This window comes from Photinus pyralis, unplaced genomic scaffold (genome assembly GCF_008802855.1).
Source record: "Photinus pyralis isolate 1611_PpyrPB1 unplaced genomic scaffold, Ppyr1.3 Ppyr1.4_LG2, whole genome shotgun sequence".
In the NCBI taxonomy this organism is placed as follows: domain Eukaryota; kingdom Metazoa; phylum Arthropoda; class Insecta; order Coleoptera; family Lampyridae; genus Photinus; species Photinus pyralis.
The window spans coordinates 18,369,417-18,383,581 of NW_022170403.1; the positions used below are offsets into that span (position 1 = coordinate 18,369,417).

The window sequence follows — 14,165 nt, forward strand, 5'->3', positions numbered from 1 at the left end:
CCCACCGATTTGAGTTAGCCGGAGCATTTATTTTTATCGATTGAGCAGCCTGAGAAGAAGACGGTTTGCCTTGCCGGGCGGAACCGATGGTAATTTTCAAGTCCAGAAGGAACCCCCGTAGCAAGACTTAAATTAAGTATGTACTACATAGACTTTCCGGGATTTGTATTATGCATTACAAATTGGTTAAATCTATTTAATCATAATAAATGTACAGGGTGGGGCAAATTCGTGGCTCACCATTGGGAGCTACGTAACGGTGAGAGCTATAGTGTAGGTTAATGGAGTGTACTCAAAAACGTATTTGACATTTTTGAAAAACCTTTGAAAATATCACAAAAAAACTGAAAGTATCAAATTTCGTTTTCAATTTCCCTAACTTAAATGATCGGAAATGGACGATTCCCGTTAGTATCTTTTATGGGCTTTTTTCGGAGAATCTGAATCTGTTATCAGAATTTCTTGTTTGTTATGGACGCCATATTAGATGTTTACGTAATGACACAAAAAAAGAGATTCATTGCATGGCCATTATAAACATGTTGATTCACCAAGATCTAGTTCCCCGTCGATGTTTTCTTGAGAAAAGAATGTAAATGTGATTTTGAAACTTTTCATGTAAATTTATGTGTGAGTGTGACATGTCATTATTTTCCTTTTTTGTCTTCTATCTCCTTAACAATCTCGTATGGTGTCCATACGAAATAAGGAAGAAGTAGCTTGTAGCTTCTACATCTAGTGTGTTATGGAAGTTCTGATAACAGATTCATATTTTCCGAAAAAAAGTGACCATAGAAGGTGCTATCGCGAATCGTTTCAAAAATTTTAAATGTCTCTGCCCTGATTTAGCATACACTGTATCTCTCACCGTTCCGGAGATCACAATGGCGAGCCACGAATTTGAACCACCCTGTACATATTCATTTTGGGATCACCTATTATAATTTTCATATCATTTATAATTCCTTACAAAGTGAAGTAAAAAGGTTTGTCTCAAAAATACGCCAAATATGCTCGAGTAGGTAGTTAAATTTCTAAATATTTTGCTAATAACTGTGAGTTTGTTGTTGGTTACGAATCTTTTATTATGAAGTGAAGTTAACTGAATTCTTTCCTGTTTTTAATCCCTTTTTATCTGAGCTAGCCTGGCAAGTATAGTATCAAAGGTAGGTCCAAACGTACTACAATAAAAAAAATAGACGAAATTGGGATCTACGGAAATAACTACCAAAAACATCTGTTTCGGCGAAAAATCATTCCAGACTCTCACTTTAGGTACTTTAAAGTCAACTGTAATCTGCTTTTGGTAGTACAAAACAAATTAAAGCTGATTTTTCTGCAAAATGGACAAAGCATCATTGCACATGGTTTTGTGCAGTCTTAAAAGTGTTTGATCATTTCTGCGACCTTAAACAAGTACTTGTACGTTTATAAAATGGAGAGCTCGCAGTTTCAGTTTCTTTCGGTCGGAATAAAATTTTCATGGCTTCATTAAACGAGACATACTTAAATGCCTTTCTCAGTTTCTTGCGGCAAGAGATTTGCTCATTTTCTAGATTGACAATAGAGTTTTCTGGAATTTAATTAATAATTATTCAAGAATCTCGACACTTTCAACTCATTATTTAATTATGTAATACGTAGTAGTATCTAAATAAATCCTTCTACATGACTGCTCTTAGTAATTTGTCAGCATGCGCCTACTATGATTTAATAGCTAGAAGATTATAACTATACGCTATTCATTTTAAGAAGGTAGCGGTAGAAAGCATAGGGACAGTTTGACCTTCACTGTGATTGGTTAAAACACGAGTCAATATTACCCTGAAAAATAAAACGAGTGACGAATTCTCTCTTTTAGAAGTTTCAGTTACGAACTAAACTGTCGAATTGTCATTAGCTGTCAATTTCAAAGATCCAAGCGTGATATAGTTTGATTTATATTTATATTTTTCAAATTTTGTGTCGTATTATATTTTTCCTGTGTGTGTCGATTTTCAAACACAGCGCCATCCCTTCTTATATTGAATGCAGTATAGTATTGCATAGCTATAACTAACTTGGAGTGGGGGAGTCTGCTATAGAGAGAAACCAAAGAGTATTCTTTGGAGAAACTGACTTTTATAACGGATTCTCTTTATACTCCTTTCGCTTGTGATAATTTTCCTCTAGAACAGTCCTCATCACATGGGAAACTTAAATTGTGTACGTGTGTCATAAATTTCATAAAAATGAGCTTATATTAGTTATCTTTACATTTTTCCTCCTTTTCCAGGAGGCCACCTTAACACCTCAATCTTTACCCTCCCCTCTGCGGCTACTAAGAGTGCTTTGAATGCTATTTAGGAGGGGATTAACGTACTTACATTCGATGTAGATAAATATATGTAGATGTATACCTAGACCTACATATCTTTGATATGAATATGTTAGCTATGTTCTAAATTATTAACCTTAGCAAGGGTTCATACACTACTTTTATATCTAATGTTCTGTATTTTAACGGGTATTTTAATAATAATAGCATTGAAAATGCATCTTCTTACCAACAAACACCCAGAAAAGATTGAACAAAGTTTTGCACACAAGAACTGAATGATCAGGGTCCTTTTACATGAAAGCTACCATCTTGGGTAATAGAAGTAGATAAATGAAAACATATTATTTATAGCATTGACTTTACACATTTCCAATGTTTATAGGTACTTGTCGTCAAAGGATACCTACACAATAAACGTTTTGCGATCAGAGACTGAAAAAGGTATTATACCTAACCCACCACCTTCACCATAGTCTATTGGTAATCAGCTCCGCTGTTTGATAGCATGCACAACGAGTAACGTGTAAGGGTAGTAAACGCATTCGTCTCCGTTGTCATCGATAAAATTCATCCCACTTTTTTTTCACAAACTCCCACTCGTCTGCTGAAAAATCATCCTTTAAATCGTTGGGAATATTAACAAGATTCACCGCGTTCATCAGACCTACAACAGGGTTTCGTTTGAAAGTTGAGAAATTGTGTTTAGCGATATACCTAAGAAGTATTCCTTGCTGTAAATGATCAATCTTTTTTCTTCGATGCACACGTTAACCTTAAACCCGATATCTACTAGGAGATCTTCAAATAACTGTACGGAATTTTTCGAATATTGATGACAGAAATTCATTTTATTTCTGTAATCGACCATAAACGGTTTCCATTTGGTTTGTTGAGATAAACTTTCATATGCATCGAACATGGGCATCTTCGACATATGACTCAAAAATACTTCTCCTTCTGGTTTTAACATGAGATGTATATTTTTCATAGCTTGCCTGCGGAATAATTTTCACTTTAGGTCAATACTTACGGATACTTCGTACCTGAGATTCGAAACGAAATGAAGACAATAAATCGAAAACACGTGACTGAAATTTCCATGAAAATGTAACGGCACATTGCTGGCCGTAATATCTAATAATTCGAACGACAGTTTGTCGTCTTTGTGGTATCTTTTCCCAAATTCAACCATGTTTTCAGATATATCCACTCCGATGACTCTGGCAGTCGGTGGCAAACGTGGAAGGAGATCGTACCTAGTTATATCGCCTGGACCACATCCTAAATCCAGCACGTTGTCGCATTTTTCCATATTAAGCAACTTGAAGTAATTTTTGGCGACGTACTTAAAATCCCTTTGCGATGAGTAATTAAATCTCATGAACAATGCCGCGTTATTCATTGCTGCGTGATTGATTAAATTAGACAGTCGTACTTTTTGGTAAAACTGATCATTAAAACAAGGTAGGTAGGTGAGACAGTATTTGTAGCCTTTGAGATCAAGATAACTCGTAATATATACGTTTCGAAGCTAAATATTTATATTAGTTCCACATGCAATACAAAACTGTGGGAGTGTGAGTATTTGTAACTAACAATCAATTCTTATAAATAATATAGTAATAACGAAAAAAAAATAACTTTTTGTCTAGATACTTATATTCATTAGTTTGTGCCCTTCTGAGGCAAACGAACGGAATATTGTATTGACTTTGGCCAAGTACAGCTCCAATTATCAAATATATTAGAGATGAGAATATTTTAATTGAATTTAATATTAACAAACTTGGTGAAGTATTATTTCATACATTCAGACGGGTCAGGAACCACCGCCTTACTCGGAAAGGACCACTAAATTATAAAAGATTCTAACTTTTATGGACATCGCTAATCAAGACCATCACTCTTTTTAAGGCTACCTACCCCCGATATTTTTCTCTTGTGATATTAAAGTTTGAAACTTTGATACCACCGCCACAAACAGATACGCTTCGTCCAGTATTTTCGCCCTTCCTCTCTTTTTTTGAAGTATTCATACTAGAAACTTGGTCCGCACGAACAGACATCTCACTTTCGTTTTTTCCGGATCTCCGAAACTTGTCGGAATTTTTTCAGTTTCAAAACTGCATTTTGTTAAGCATCAAAATACCCAACTATGCCAAATTTAAACTACCTACCTATATCTTACAGTTCCCGAAATTCCCACGGTGGCCTTCAAATATGAATCAGTCTTATAGCCCAGGAATTCAAACCGCAAATTCCGTTCATAAGACAACTCGTCAACTCACTCTGGCAGTTTTCACATTAATGTCATGCATTTTTCCGTTTCCTATACTGCTAGGGAAACGAATCCATTATTAAGACAATCGTTACTATGGTATTTAAGTTATGCTTAATTTTAAGGGATACTTAATGTTGACGGTGAAATTGGCCCTACAAGAGAAGAAATCCTGGTCTCGAATGAACTAAAAACGACCTCAAAAGCCATTGATGTTAGGGTGCAATATTCGATTTGATTGAAAAATATACCTACTATTTTATGGCTCTTAAAAGTTTTATTTCGGCGCCATCAGAAAGCTGAGAAAAAATCACTAGGAGTTTACGAACCCCCATAGTGGAAATGAAAAAAAAACTCGCTTTGTATAATACCATGCCATTTGTGGAAGGGGGGCGTGAGCAATTTTAGTTTTAGCAAAGGGGTCACCCTGGAATCAATCTCTTTTCTTCAATGCGCACGTTAACCCTAAACCCAATTCGGAATTTCTCGAATATTGACAGAAATTCATTTTATTTCTGTAATCAATATATATTTTATTTTATTTTGCCTTTATTTTTGAGTGGGCATTATATATTATATAATATTATATGTTTCCATTTGGTTTGCTGAGATAAATTTCATATGCATCGACTATAGGTACCTTCGACAGATGGCTCAAAAATACTTCTCCGTCTGGTTCTAACATGAGAAGTATATTTTCCATAGTTCTCCTGCGGAATAATTTTCTTTATCTCAATACTTACGGTTACTTCGTACCTGAGATTCGAAACGAAATGACAATAAAACGAAAACACGTGACTGAAATTTCCATGGAAATGCAACGGCACATTGCTGGTGGTAATATCAATGTCTCGAACGATAGTTTGTGATTTCTGTGGTATCTTTCCCCAAATTCAACCATTTCTTCAGTTATATCGACTCCAATTACTCTGGCAGCCGAGGATAAACGTGGAAGGAGATCGCATCTAGTTATGTCGCCTGGACCATATCCTACATCCAGCACGTTATCGCATTTATCCATACTTAGCAGCTTGAAGTAATTTTTGGCTACGTAGTTAAAATCACTTTGCGCTGCGTAATTATATCTCATAATCAATGCCGCTTTATTCATTTTTGCGTAATTTATGTATAAATAGATCGTCGTACTTTTTGATAAGGTGCATGAGCCTGTATTCTCCAGAGCTCTATATCTATAGATCGATTGATTCGTGGACGAAGGACCATTTATGTTGTTACTTTATTGCGGATTGAGCTAGAGTGACCTCCCACCATTACAAATCAGTACAAATAAATTAAATGTTATGCCAGTGGCGCAAAAATGAGTGGGTAATTTAACCAGTAACCTTACAGACCAAGGTAACTGGAAATATTTGTGATTCCATGCGAAATATTTTTAGTAGTTCCGCGTGGTAGACAAAACGACTATAGGAGCGTATTGAAAACTAACAATCGTATTCTTATGAATAATTTAGTAATAACGAAAAAAAAATACCTTTTTGTACACATACTTGTATTCATCTGACGCAAACGAAGTTAAGCAACGTCGATGATCTTTGGCGTCGGGCTACTTTGATGGGTGGGTGACCGCTTGGGAACACAGCGTGCTGTTTTTTTTTAAATTTTTGCTCATGTTTGTTTATGATTTTAGCATGTCACAAGGCATCATATAATTAATAATTGCAATTCCTAATTTTTTTGTAATAAAACCTCGCATAATTTTTGTAGAATTGCCTATCCACAGAAAAAGAAAGTCTGTCGAATAATTTATTCAAAAGTTTGCGTTGCTATTTGAAACAATTCACAGATTTCGCAATCCTTGCAACCATCGGAGACATTGGAAATGATAACCGTATAACCTATCAAGTCATAAATAATCCTTCACACGGAATAAAAAGCGGCGGCGTAACATGCTCGTAATATTATCACGGGCGATGTGCGAGAATTTTAAATTCGAATTAACAAAATCCCTGCGCACTGTTAAGTAAGTACCGTATCGACAGTATCCGCGACTTTTCCTGAATCTACCGATCGCGGTCAATCGTCCGATCGCTCGATGGCTTCAGTCCATCGTTTTAAAAGAGAACGGATGGACCGATTACGATGAAATTCTGCAAGTGGATTCTTTATCAAATTTGCAAATCGGAGTTCGTGAATTGGCAAGGTTTTAGCAATATAATAGGCATTGCGAAAAGGTGAGCCTAATCGATTGAGCATATTCACGGTGCCTTTTTAGCGAATTTTTGCAAATTTATTTGTAAAAGCTTCAAACGCGAATTGCGAGCGAACGGGACGTCGGAAATGGGTACCGACGAAGGGAATATGGTAGTCCCCGACAAGATCTTACTGATAATGAAGTCAAAACTGGCTAATAGAATACTGATCTGTCACACAAAAATGCGCTGAAGTCCATTCGATCTCATACGAGGACTTTGATAATATTTGTCATCTAGGCCATTTAAGACCTGAAATGCATGAAATTCAAACTGGGCATAGCCAGTACCATATCAAATGTAGTGTCACCGCTTTGGTACTTTTGATTATGTATTATCAAGGCTTAACTCTTGGATGTTCTAGTATTAGCATATTCAATAATGTCTTTACCCCGCCAGGGTGCGGGCCTCCGCAAACAACTCGACGCTAACCAAGATGCCGCGGCCTTTAATGAGAGAGGTCGGCTTCCAGGCTTTTTGAATGAAATTTAAACAAGTTTTATCTTGGTACTTAGGCCCTAAACTAAAAATGATTCTTGTTCCGCTAATTCGGACAAATAGATTAGCAGTGCCAATTCAATTCTAAATTGCGTACAGCGCCCTTGCATTGATACCACTCTTCAAATTATTCGTACGTCCTTTGCATACAAAAATAGTATATTGTGCAGCAAATGTGTGAAGTGACATTTTTTACACGAGCCTGGAGTCTGCAGCACGAACGAATGCGTGTAAAAAATCCTTCACGTGTTATACACTATACTTTTCTACGACCATACATATAACAAAGTAACTTTTTATTGAACTAACATTTTGATCATAGAAACCAGTAATTAATTTTCTTTATTATAGCGATTATTAATATTAATAGTGCAATTTGACGGGTTGCGGTTGGTGAATCGCTTAATGGTTTTTCCATGACAATGTTTTTAGTAGTAGTGTTATTTTGAAGTGACAGTATTTCATTGGAAACTTCAATTTTCTTGTGCAATGAATTTTCTATGTAACTTTCTGCGACCGTCGAAGATTTCAATCCTCTGTGCTTTTTTTAGAGTAAGTAGTAAATCTCCTTCGGCTTCTACCAGTAGTGTAGCAGACGATCTCCTGAAAGGGTAACTGGTGTACTCTTCAGCATTAGTCAGTTTTAAATATTTGGTAATTTCAGAAGGTACTTTGCCAATTTTGATTATTCTTGTTGTACTAAAATCTTTAAACTAAATAATTCATTTATGTTTGATCTAAGGTAGTAGTTTGTTGCTATATAAATAAGTTAGAGTTTGTCATTAGAAACCGATACAATAAAAAACGTTGTTCATATTGATGTTTAATAGCAGTTCTTATTCAATTTAATACCATCAACAATTCTCAATGACCTGGCAAGTACATTTTCCCCTTTGGAAATTAATAAAGAACCTTTTCTCAGAGCACCAGCAAATCCAAATTCTAAAATGATCCAGGCGTAAAATAACAATTACACATTTAAATATTCATTTTTGTGCAAGCTAGCCCTACAGCTATAACGTACAAGTAAGATTGGACCATTTTATGTAAAATTTATGAATGGAAACCCATGGCAATACTATTACGTACACTTTCCCATGGCAGGCCACAATTGACAGAAGGAATTTAGAAATTAATATTGAAAATTTGAAACAGTGTTTATTTTTATTTATAAATATTGCGCTTGCACAAAAAATGTTGTGTACACCGCGGCTGCGAAATGTGTTGGGTGTACCGAGAGAATTTTTTGCCTCGGCTTTACCCCTCGGCCAAAACTTATTCTCTCGGTACACCAAACAATAATTTCGCAGCCTTGGTATACAAATAACTATTATAATAATTTACGTTAGCCGCAGTAAAAATGTTTCATCGGGTGATTTACCTATTTATAAATTTCAAGATTTGCTCGCATAATATGGATTGGAGATCATTCAACCATTCTTTCGCTAATCGTTTTTGGCCGAGTCCTTCTTTTGTCAGAAACTTTATGACGCTGCTATGCTCTAACTTTAAAGAACTCTTATCGACACACAAAACACCATGCAAAATGCAAGGTAATTGTCACAAGAAATTCAAATTTGGGTGGTAAGTAAGAAAATATAACACAAAATGGACACCTATTTTTAGCGCATTTTTGAAAAAAATACGCTATTATATTCGTTATTGCTGGCAGGCCGGCTGCTATAGTGTAGATGTGCAGGCACTAGTCTATTTTGAGTTAGATTACTTGTGAGATCGATAATTGAAGAAAATATTAATTACATTAATTTTAATTAAGGGTAGTCTTGACTTAATTTTTTTAGGCAACCATTTTCAATGTTTACATATTAAGATTGCTAAAAATGTATTTCACTAGGTAAACAGATACTTAAGTGAAGGTTGATCTTATGTGGAATCTTGTACTATTAGGTGTACGCCTTATGGCAGCGATCGTAAAATGAATCCCATAAGAATTGCATTGAATTTCACGCAACGGTATAAAATATTTCGCTTTACACAATCAAATTTCTTTTCACGAATGAGAGTAGAAAAACACTTTTACCAATAAATGCGTTACTAAGAGCGATTAACATTTGAGACTGAAAGTTTAATATCATCAATCAGTGGAGATTGTTAATCACAATTAACACAAAAAAGGTTACAATATTTTACTGTCAATTATTGTATATTGTAATTAAAAAATAAAGTGAAAATGAGTTCTAATTTGTTGACCTAAATTAAAAAGTACTTCTAAAGAAGGTTACACAAGAAAACAAATGAAATTTGATATATTTTATTGCGCTGTCGGTGAAATTGGTTTGACTTTCGCTTTTAATTATGGAAGAAATTAATTAATTCCTCGAGATGTATTGCAAAGTATAAACACCGTAAAATGAACTGCTTTCCTGGAAAATTAACTATTACAATCGGTTAGCAATTTCTAAATTTCTAACCTTCAAAGCGGCCGCTGTTATAATACTAATTTTAACCTTTTATAAAGCTAGGCTATATTCCATTTAAAATTATACAAGTAAATGAGTGACAAATTGACATACAAAAATAACAAACGATACAACGTCTAGATCCATTAAAGAACAAATCATATCATTCATCGTGGCTTTCAAAATTTCCCCCATAACAATAATAAATTTCAACTAGAACTATAGTCTCTGAGATATAGTGGTGGTCTTCTAGTTCTAGCTGATCATCTTAATGTTTCTGATTCAAGATCCACAACAGGCTGAAGTTGCACATTTGAATCTTGAAGCTCTAGATTGATATCTTGATTTATTGTTGGCGGGTGAGGTTGTTGGACAACAACTTCAGGTTCTGGTCTAGAGGCTATTATCTCTCCTTGTCCTCCAATGGAAGCCAGGTGTCTATTGGATACAGTAGTTTCACGTCCATCTCGGAGGCGAACAAAGGAATAGTCAGCGTTTGACTCCAACAAGTCTACCTCTTCAACGAGAGGCTGGTATTTACTACTTCGGTCACAACGACGCAATAATACTTGTTCTGCCTCTGTCAGCCATGTAGGCATAGAAGTTCCATTAGGAGATCTTCTATTGTGTCGAAACATCCTTTCATGTGGTGTGCACTGTGCAGTTAATCGTAGTACATAAAAGAGAACGAATGGAATGTAGAGCGAATGATAGAACTTTTTCCCATTGTTCAATTGGTAAATTGTGAGTCTTCAGAGCTAGTTGAATTGCTTTCCATAATGTTGAATTAAGTTTTTCAACTTGACCATTTCCTTGAGGATTGTAGGCGGTAGTACTACTCGTGACAATACCTCGTGAGTGCAAGTACTGCTTTACTTCACTAGACATAAACGATGCACCTCGATCTGAGTGTACATAGCTCGGCATACCAAACAACATGAAAAGTGAATTTAGATGAGTAATTACAGTCTTTGCGCTTACATCGGAGCATGGAAAAGCAAATGGAAAACGAGAGTATTCATCAATGACTGTAAGTATGAATCTATTCTTGGTATTCGTGGGAACAGGACCTTTAAAATCGATGCTGATTCGCTCAAAAGGTGACGTTGCTTTAATTAGTTCTGGTAGTGGATCTGAATGCCTATAATATTTCGGTTTTATTTCTGCACAAGTGCGGCAGTTGTTAGTCATAACTCGGATTTCTTCAATTGTATATGGTAAATTCTTATTTTTGAGCCAATGGTGCATTCTCGTTATACCAGGGTGACATAAATGATCGTGCAGTTCCTTCAATTTCAGATTTCTTGATTGTGAATTCATACTAGCAGAGATTCTTGACAAAGCGTCAGCAACGTGGTTTTCTCGTCCAGGTCTGTAGATGATATCGTAATTGAACGGAGCTAGTTCCAAACGCCATCTTTGAATTTTCTCGTTCTTTATTTTACTAGGTAATTTAGAGTTAAACATAAAGCTTACAGATCTCTGATCTGTGATTAATTTGAAAGGTTTTCCAATTAAGAAGTGCCGCCATTTCTTCAACAACTCAACAATGGCGTAGGCCTCCTTCTCAATAGCCGAATGATTTTGTTCACAATTGTTCAAAGTTCTAGAATAGAAAGCCACTGGTCTCGAGTTTTGTGAAAGCGTAGCGGCAATTGAATGGTTCGAGGCATCTGTTTCAACTGTGAATGAGATGTTATTATCGATAGCATTAACAGTAGACTTTGCAATCATAGACTTCAAGTTTTCGAAAGCGTTTAGCGCATCATTGTTCAATGGAAATTATGGACTATGAGCAAGGGGGTGAATTTTCTCTGAGAAATTTGGAATCCATTTAGAGTAATGGGCGAACATTCCCAGTGTTCTACGAAGTGAAGCGACATCATTTGGAGGAGGTAAGTCAAGTAGAGGTTTCAATCTGTCGTTGTCAGGTCTGATGATGTGGTTGTCAATAGAGTAACCCAATATTTTAATTGATTTAAGATTGAACTTACTTTTCTCCTTGTTTAGCGTAAGCCCGTATTTATTAACTGCATGCATAAATTTTTCAAGGTTCATGTCATGATCTTCTTGCGTTTTTCCACAAACAGTTATATCATCAATATATGCGAATGTACCTGATAATTCTTCTTTTCGAATCACCCAATCAATTGTTCTTTGAAAAGCAGATACACCGTTGGTTACGCCAAAAGGAACTCTAGTAAACTGGTATAAATTTCTGGCAGCTTCGAATGCAGTGTACTTCTTTTCTTGAGAAAGAATTGGGACTTGGTGATAGGCACTCTGCAGATCTATAGTACTGAATACAGTGTAATTTGAGATTTTCGTGACAACTTCTTCTATATTTGGTAGTGGATATGCATCTAGTTGCGTGTAGCGATTTATAGTTTGCGAATAGTCAATAACCATCCTTTTCTTATGGTTCGTGTTATTAGTGATCAAAACTTGTGCTCTCCAGGGAGACTGGCTTTCTTCAATTATACCTTCTCGTAACAGTTTCTTTACTTCAGCAGCTATGAATAGTTCATCCTCATGTGAGTGTTCGTGGGATCTTATTGCAATTGGTTTGTGTTATATACTGATTAATTTGCACCTACCTCTTGTCGCGTACATCCACGTGACTTCTGTCGTCGTGACTGTCTTTCCGGTTCCGGTGTACGAGACCCGTGCAACGTTGTCACGTTTACCTTATATTACATCCCCCCTTTTTATGTCTTAAAGTTCAAAGTCTTTAGAATAGTTTATCAGGCACGTTCGGTTTCACTTAAACAACTGATTTAGAATTGTCAACTTAATACTATAGTCTTGTCTTTATAACTACGGGTTTATGGCACTAATGACTACAAGCAAGGTTTCCACACTCACAACGAGACCTCGGTGGCCTTACCACGCGACCCGATCTGGTTGTGTAAAACTGTTGCTCTGCTGGAATAACACCTCGAGTTACACCATTGTCTTCGTTTGACTGGACATAATCATTTCCTACCAGTGGACGCTGTTCAGTCTCTTCCGTCAGACTTCTCTCTTCCGCTCTTCCTCCCCGTTTTAGATCTTCCTGCGTTGACGTCCGGTCTTCCAATTCTTCCGGCCATTCAAACAATTCGTAAGGGTAGCGGTTTAATGTATCATTTGCTGTATCATTTGCCTTTATTAGGTGAGATCTATTTCGTCGATAGTGCTTGTTATCAGCTATTACAACGTATGATCTTGGTTCAGGGCCTTCATTGACCACCACACCGTATTTCTTTAAGTTTGTAATCCAAACTCTATCGTTAACATTTAAATTTTGAACTACTTTGGTTCTGTGGTGTTTGTTAAAATTATCAGTGTATACCTGAATCTCAATTTTTCTACGCCTAATATAATCCGGTAAATAGTCCCATTTAGGAATTAGATTCATTTTATTTGTTGGTAAGGTAGTACGGGGTGTTCTGCCCATTATTAGCTCTGAAGGGGAAAATCCACACTGACGTGCTACTTTCAACTTTAATCAATAAAAATACTAATCGACGTGCCCCAGGATTTCTCAGGTTCTCATACAGAGCCAAAATGGAATCATGCGAAACTGTTATAGAGAAGGAAAGGAATTGCTGTAAATTAAATTAGTTTCAGGGGTTCCGTTAATTTTCCTTGGTATGATCTAATAATGCCTGTGGGTAAGGGTAACCACGCTATAATATCATTTAGCTCCCTTTATTCGTGATAGGTCTTTTACTCCTGGTTGGTTATAATTCTTGTTCAACGTTCTGGATATACTTTTTCATACGATGACTTAAAAGTGCCCTCTTTTTCAATCTCATAAGAGCTTTCACAGTTCTACACAACGATATTATTAAATAATTTCACCAATAAATTGAATCCTTTTTAGTCTTGAAGGGTACAGTAATCGTAATTTACTGTTTGTAGGCAATAGAATAGGAATGTTACATCTTGGAGAGATCGATTTATCTAAATACATCCTAACTTACGCGTTGAGAAAATGAATAATGAAAATAGATTTTTCGCCCTTACGGTTATTTAAACAGAAACAGCCATGTAGTCACAAAAACCAAACGATATTGCTATCAATCTCCCTCAATTGCTTGTCATGCAGACACTTCTAAACGAGCATGTCAAATGAGCGAATTTATTAGTGATCCACAGACGTTTGTATCGATCATGGAAACGCGCCGATTCTTTACACGGATACGCACATCTCGTCCCACATCAAAGGTAGAATCAAATATAAAAGGTTACCGAAATGTTCGCTTGATTTAAAGGGGTTAGATTTACAAAGGGACTAAAAAATCGTATTCGGCGATGAACTCATTTGCTTAGTTTGCATTGTAAACAAGAAAAGCAGGACATTAATGTTATGTGTTTTGTAATTAAGTGCATGATTGTTCACTTGGGACGTGCTGAACCGGTTTCAAACTTTTATGTATCTAAACTAACCCTTG

General features: G+C 36.0%; 2 protein-coding genes across 3 annotated transcripts in view; one reads left to right on the forward strand and one right to left on the reverse strand.

Annotated features, from left to right (window-relative positions):
• The window catches only part of LOC116164364 (tyrosine kinase receptor Cad96Ca-like), a 270,318-nt gene that overhangs the window by 238,975 nt on the left and 17,178 nt on the right, over positions 1 to 14,165 (forward strand). The window lies entirely within an intron of this gene.
• LOC116164366 (juvenile hormone acid O-methyltransferase-like) lies at positions 2,961 to 3,550 on the reverse strand. The gene is made up of 2 exons (XM_031478536.1): positions 3,364 to 3,550; positions 2,961 to 3,315 (listed from the first exon to the last, which is right to left on the reverse strand). Exons 1-2 carry the CDS (start codon positions 3,510 to 3,512, stop codon positions 2,985 to 2,987), a joined length of 480 nt encoding a protein of 159 aa, XP_031334396.1. The 5' UTR covers positions 3,513 to 3,550; the 3' UTR covers positions 2,961 to 2,984.

Coding starts and splice junctions, on each gene's coding strand:
- LOC116164366 (XM_031478536.1), bottom strand. CDS start 3,512: ATGGTTGAATTTGGGAAAAGATACCACAAAGACGACAAACTGTCGTTC. Junction 3,316..3,363: donor CATTTCGTTTCGAATCTCAG/GTACGAAGTATC, acceptor ATTATTCCGCAG/GCAAGCTATGAAAAATATAC.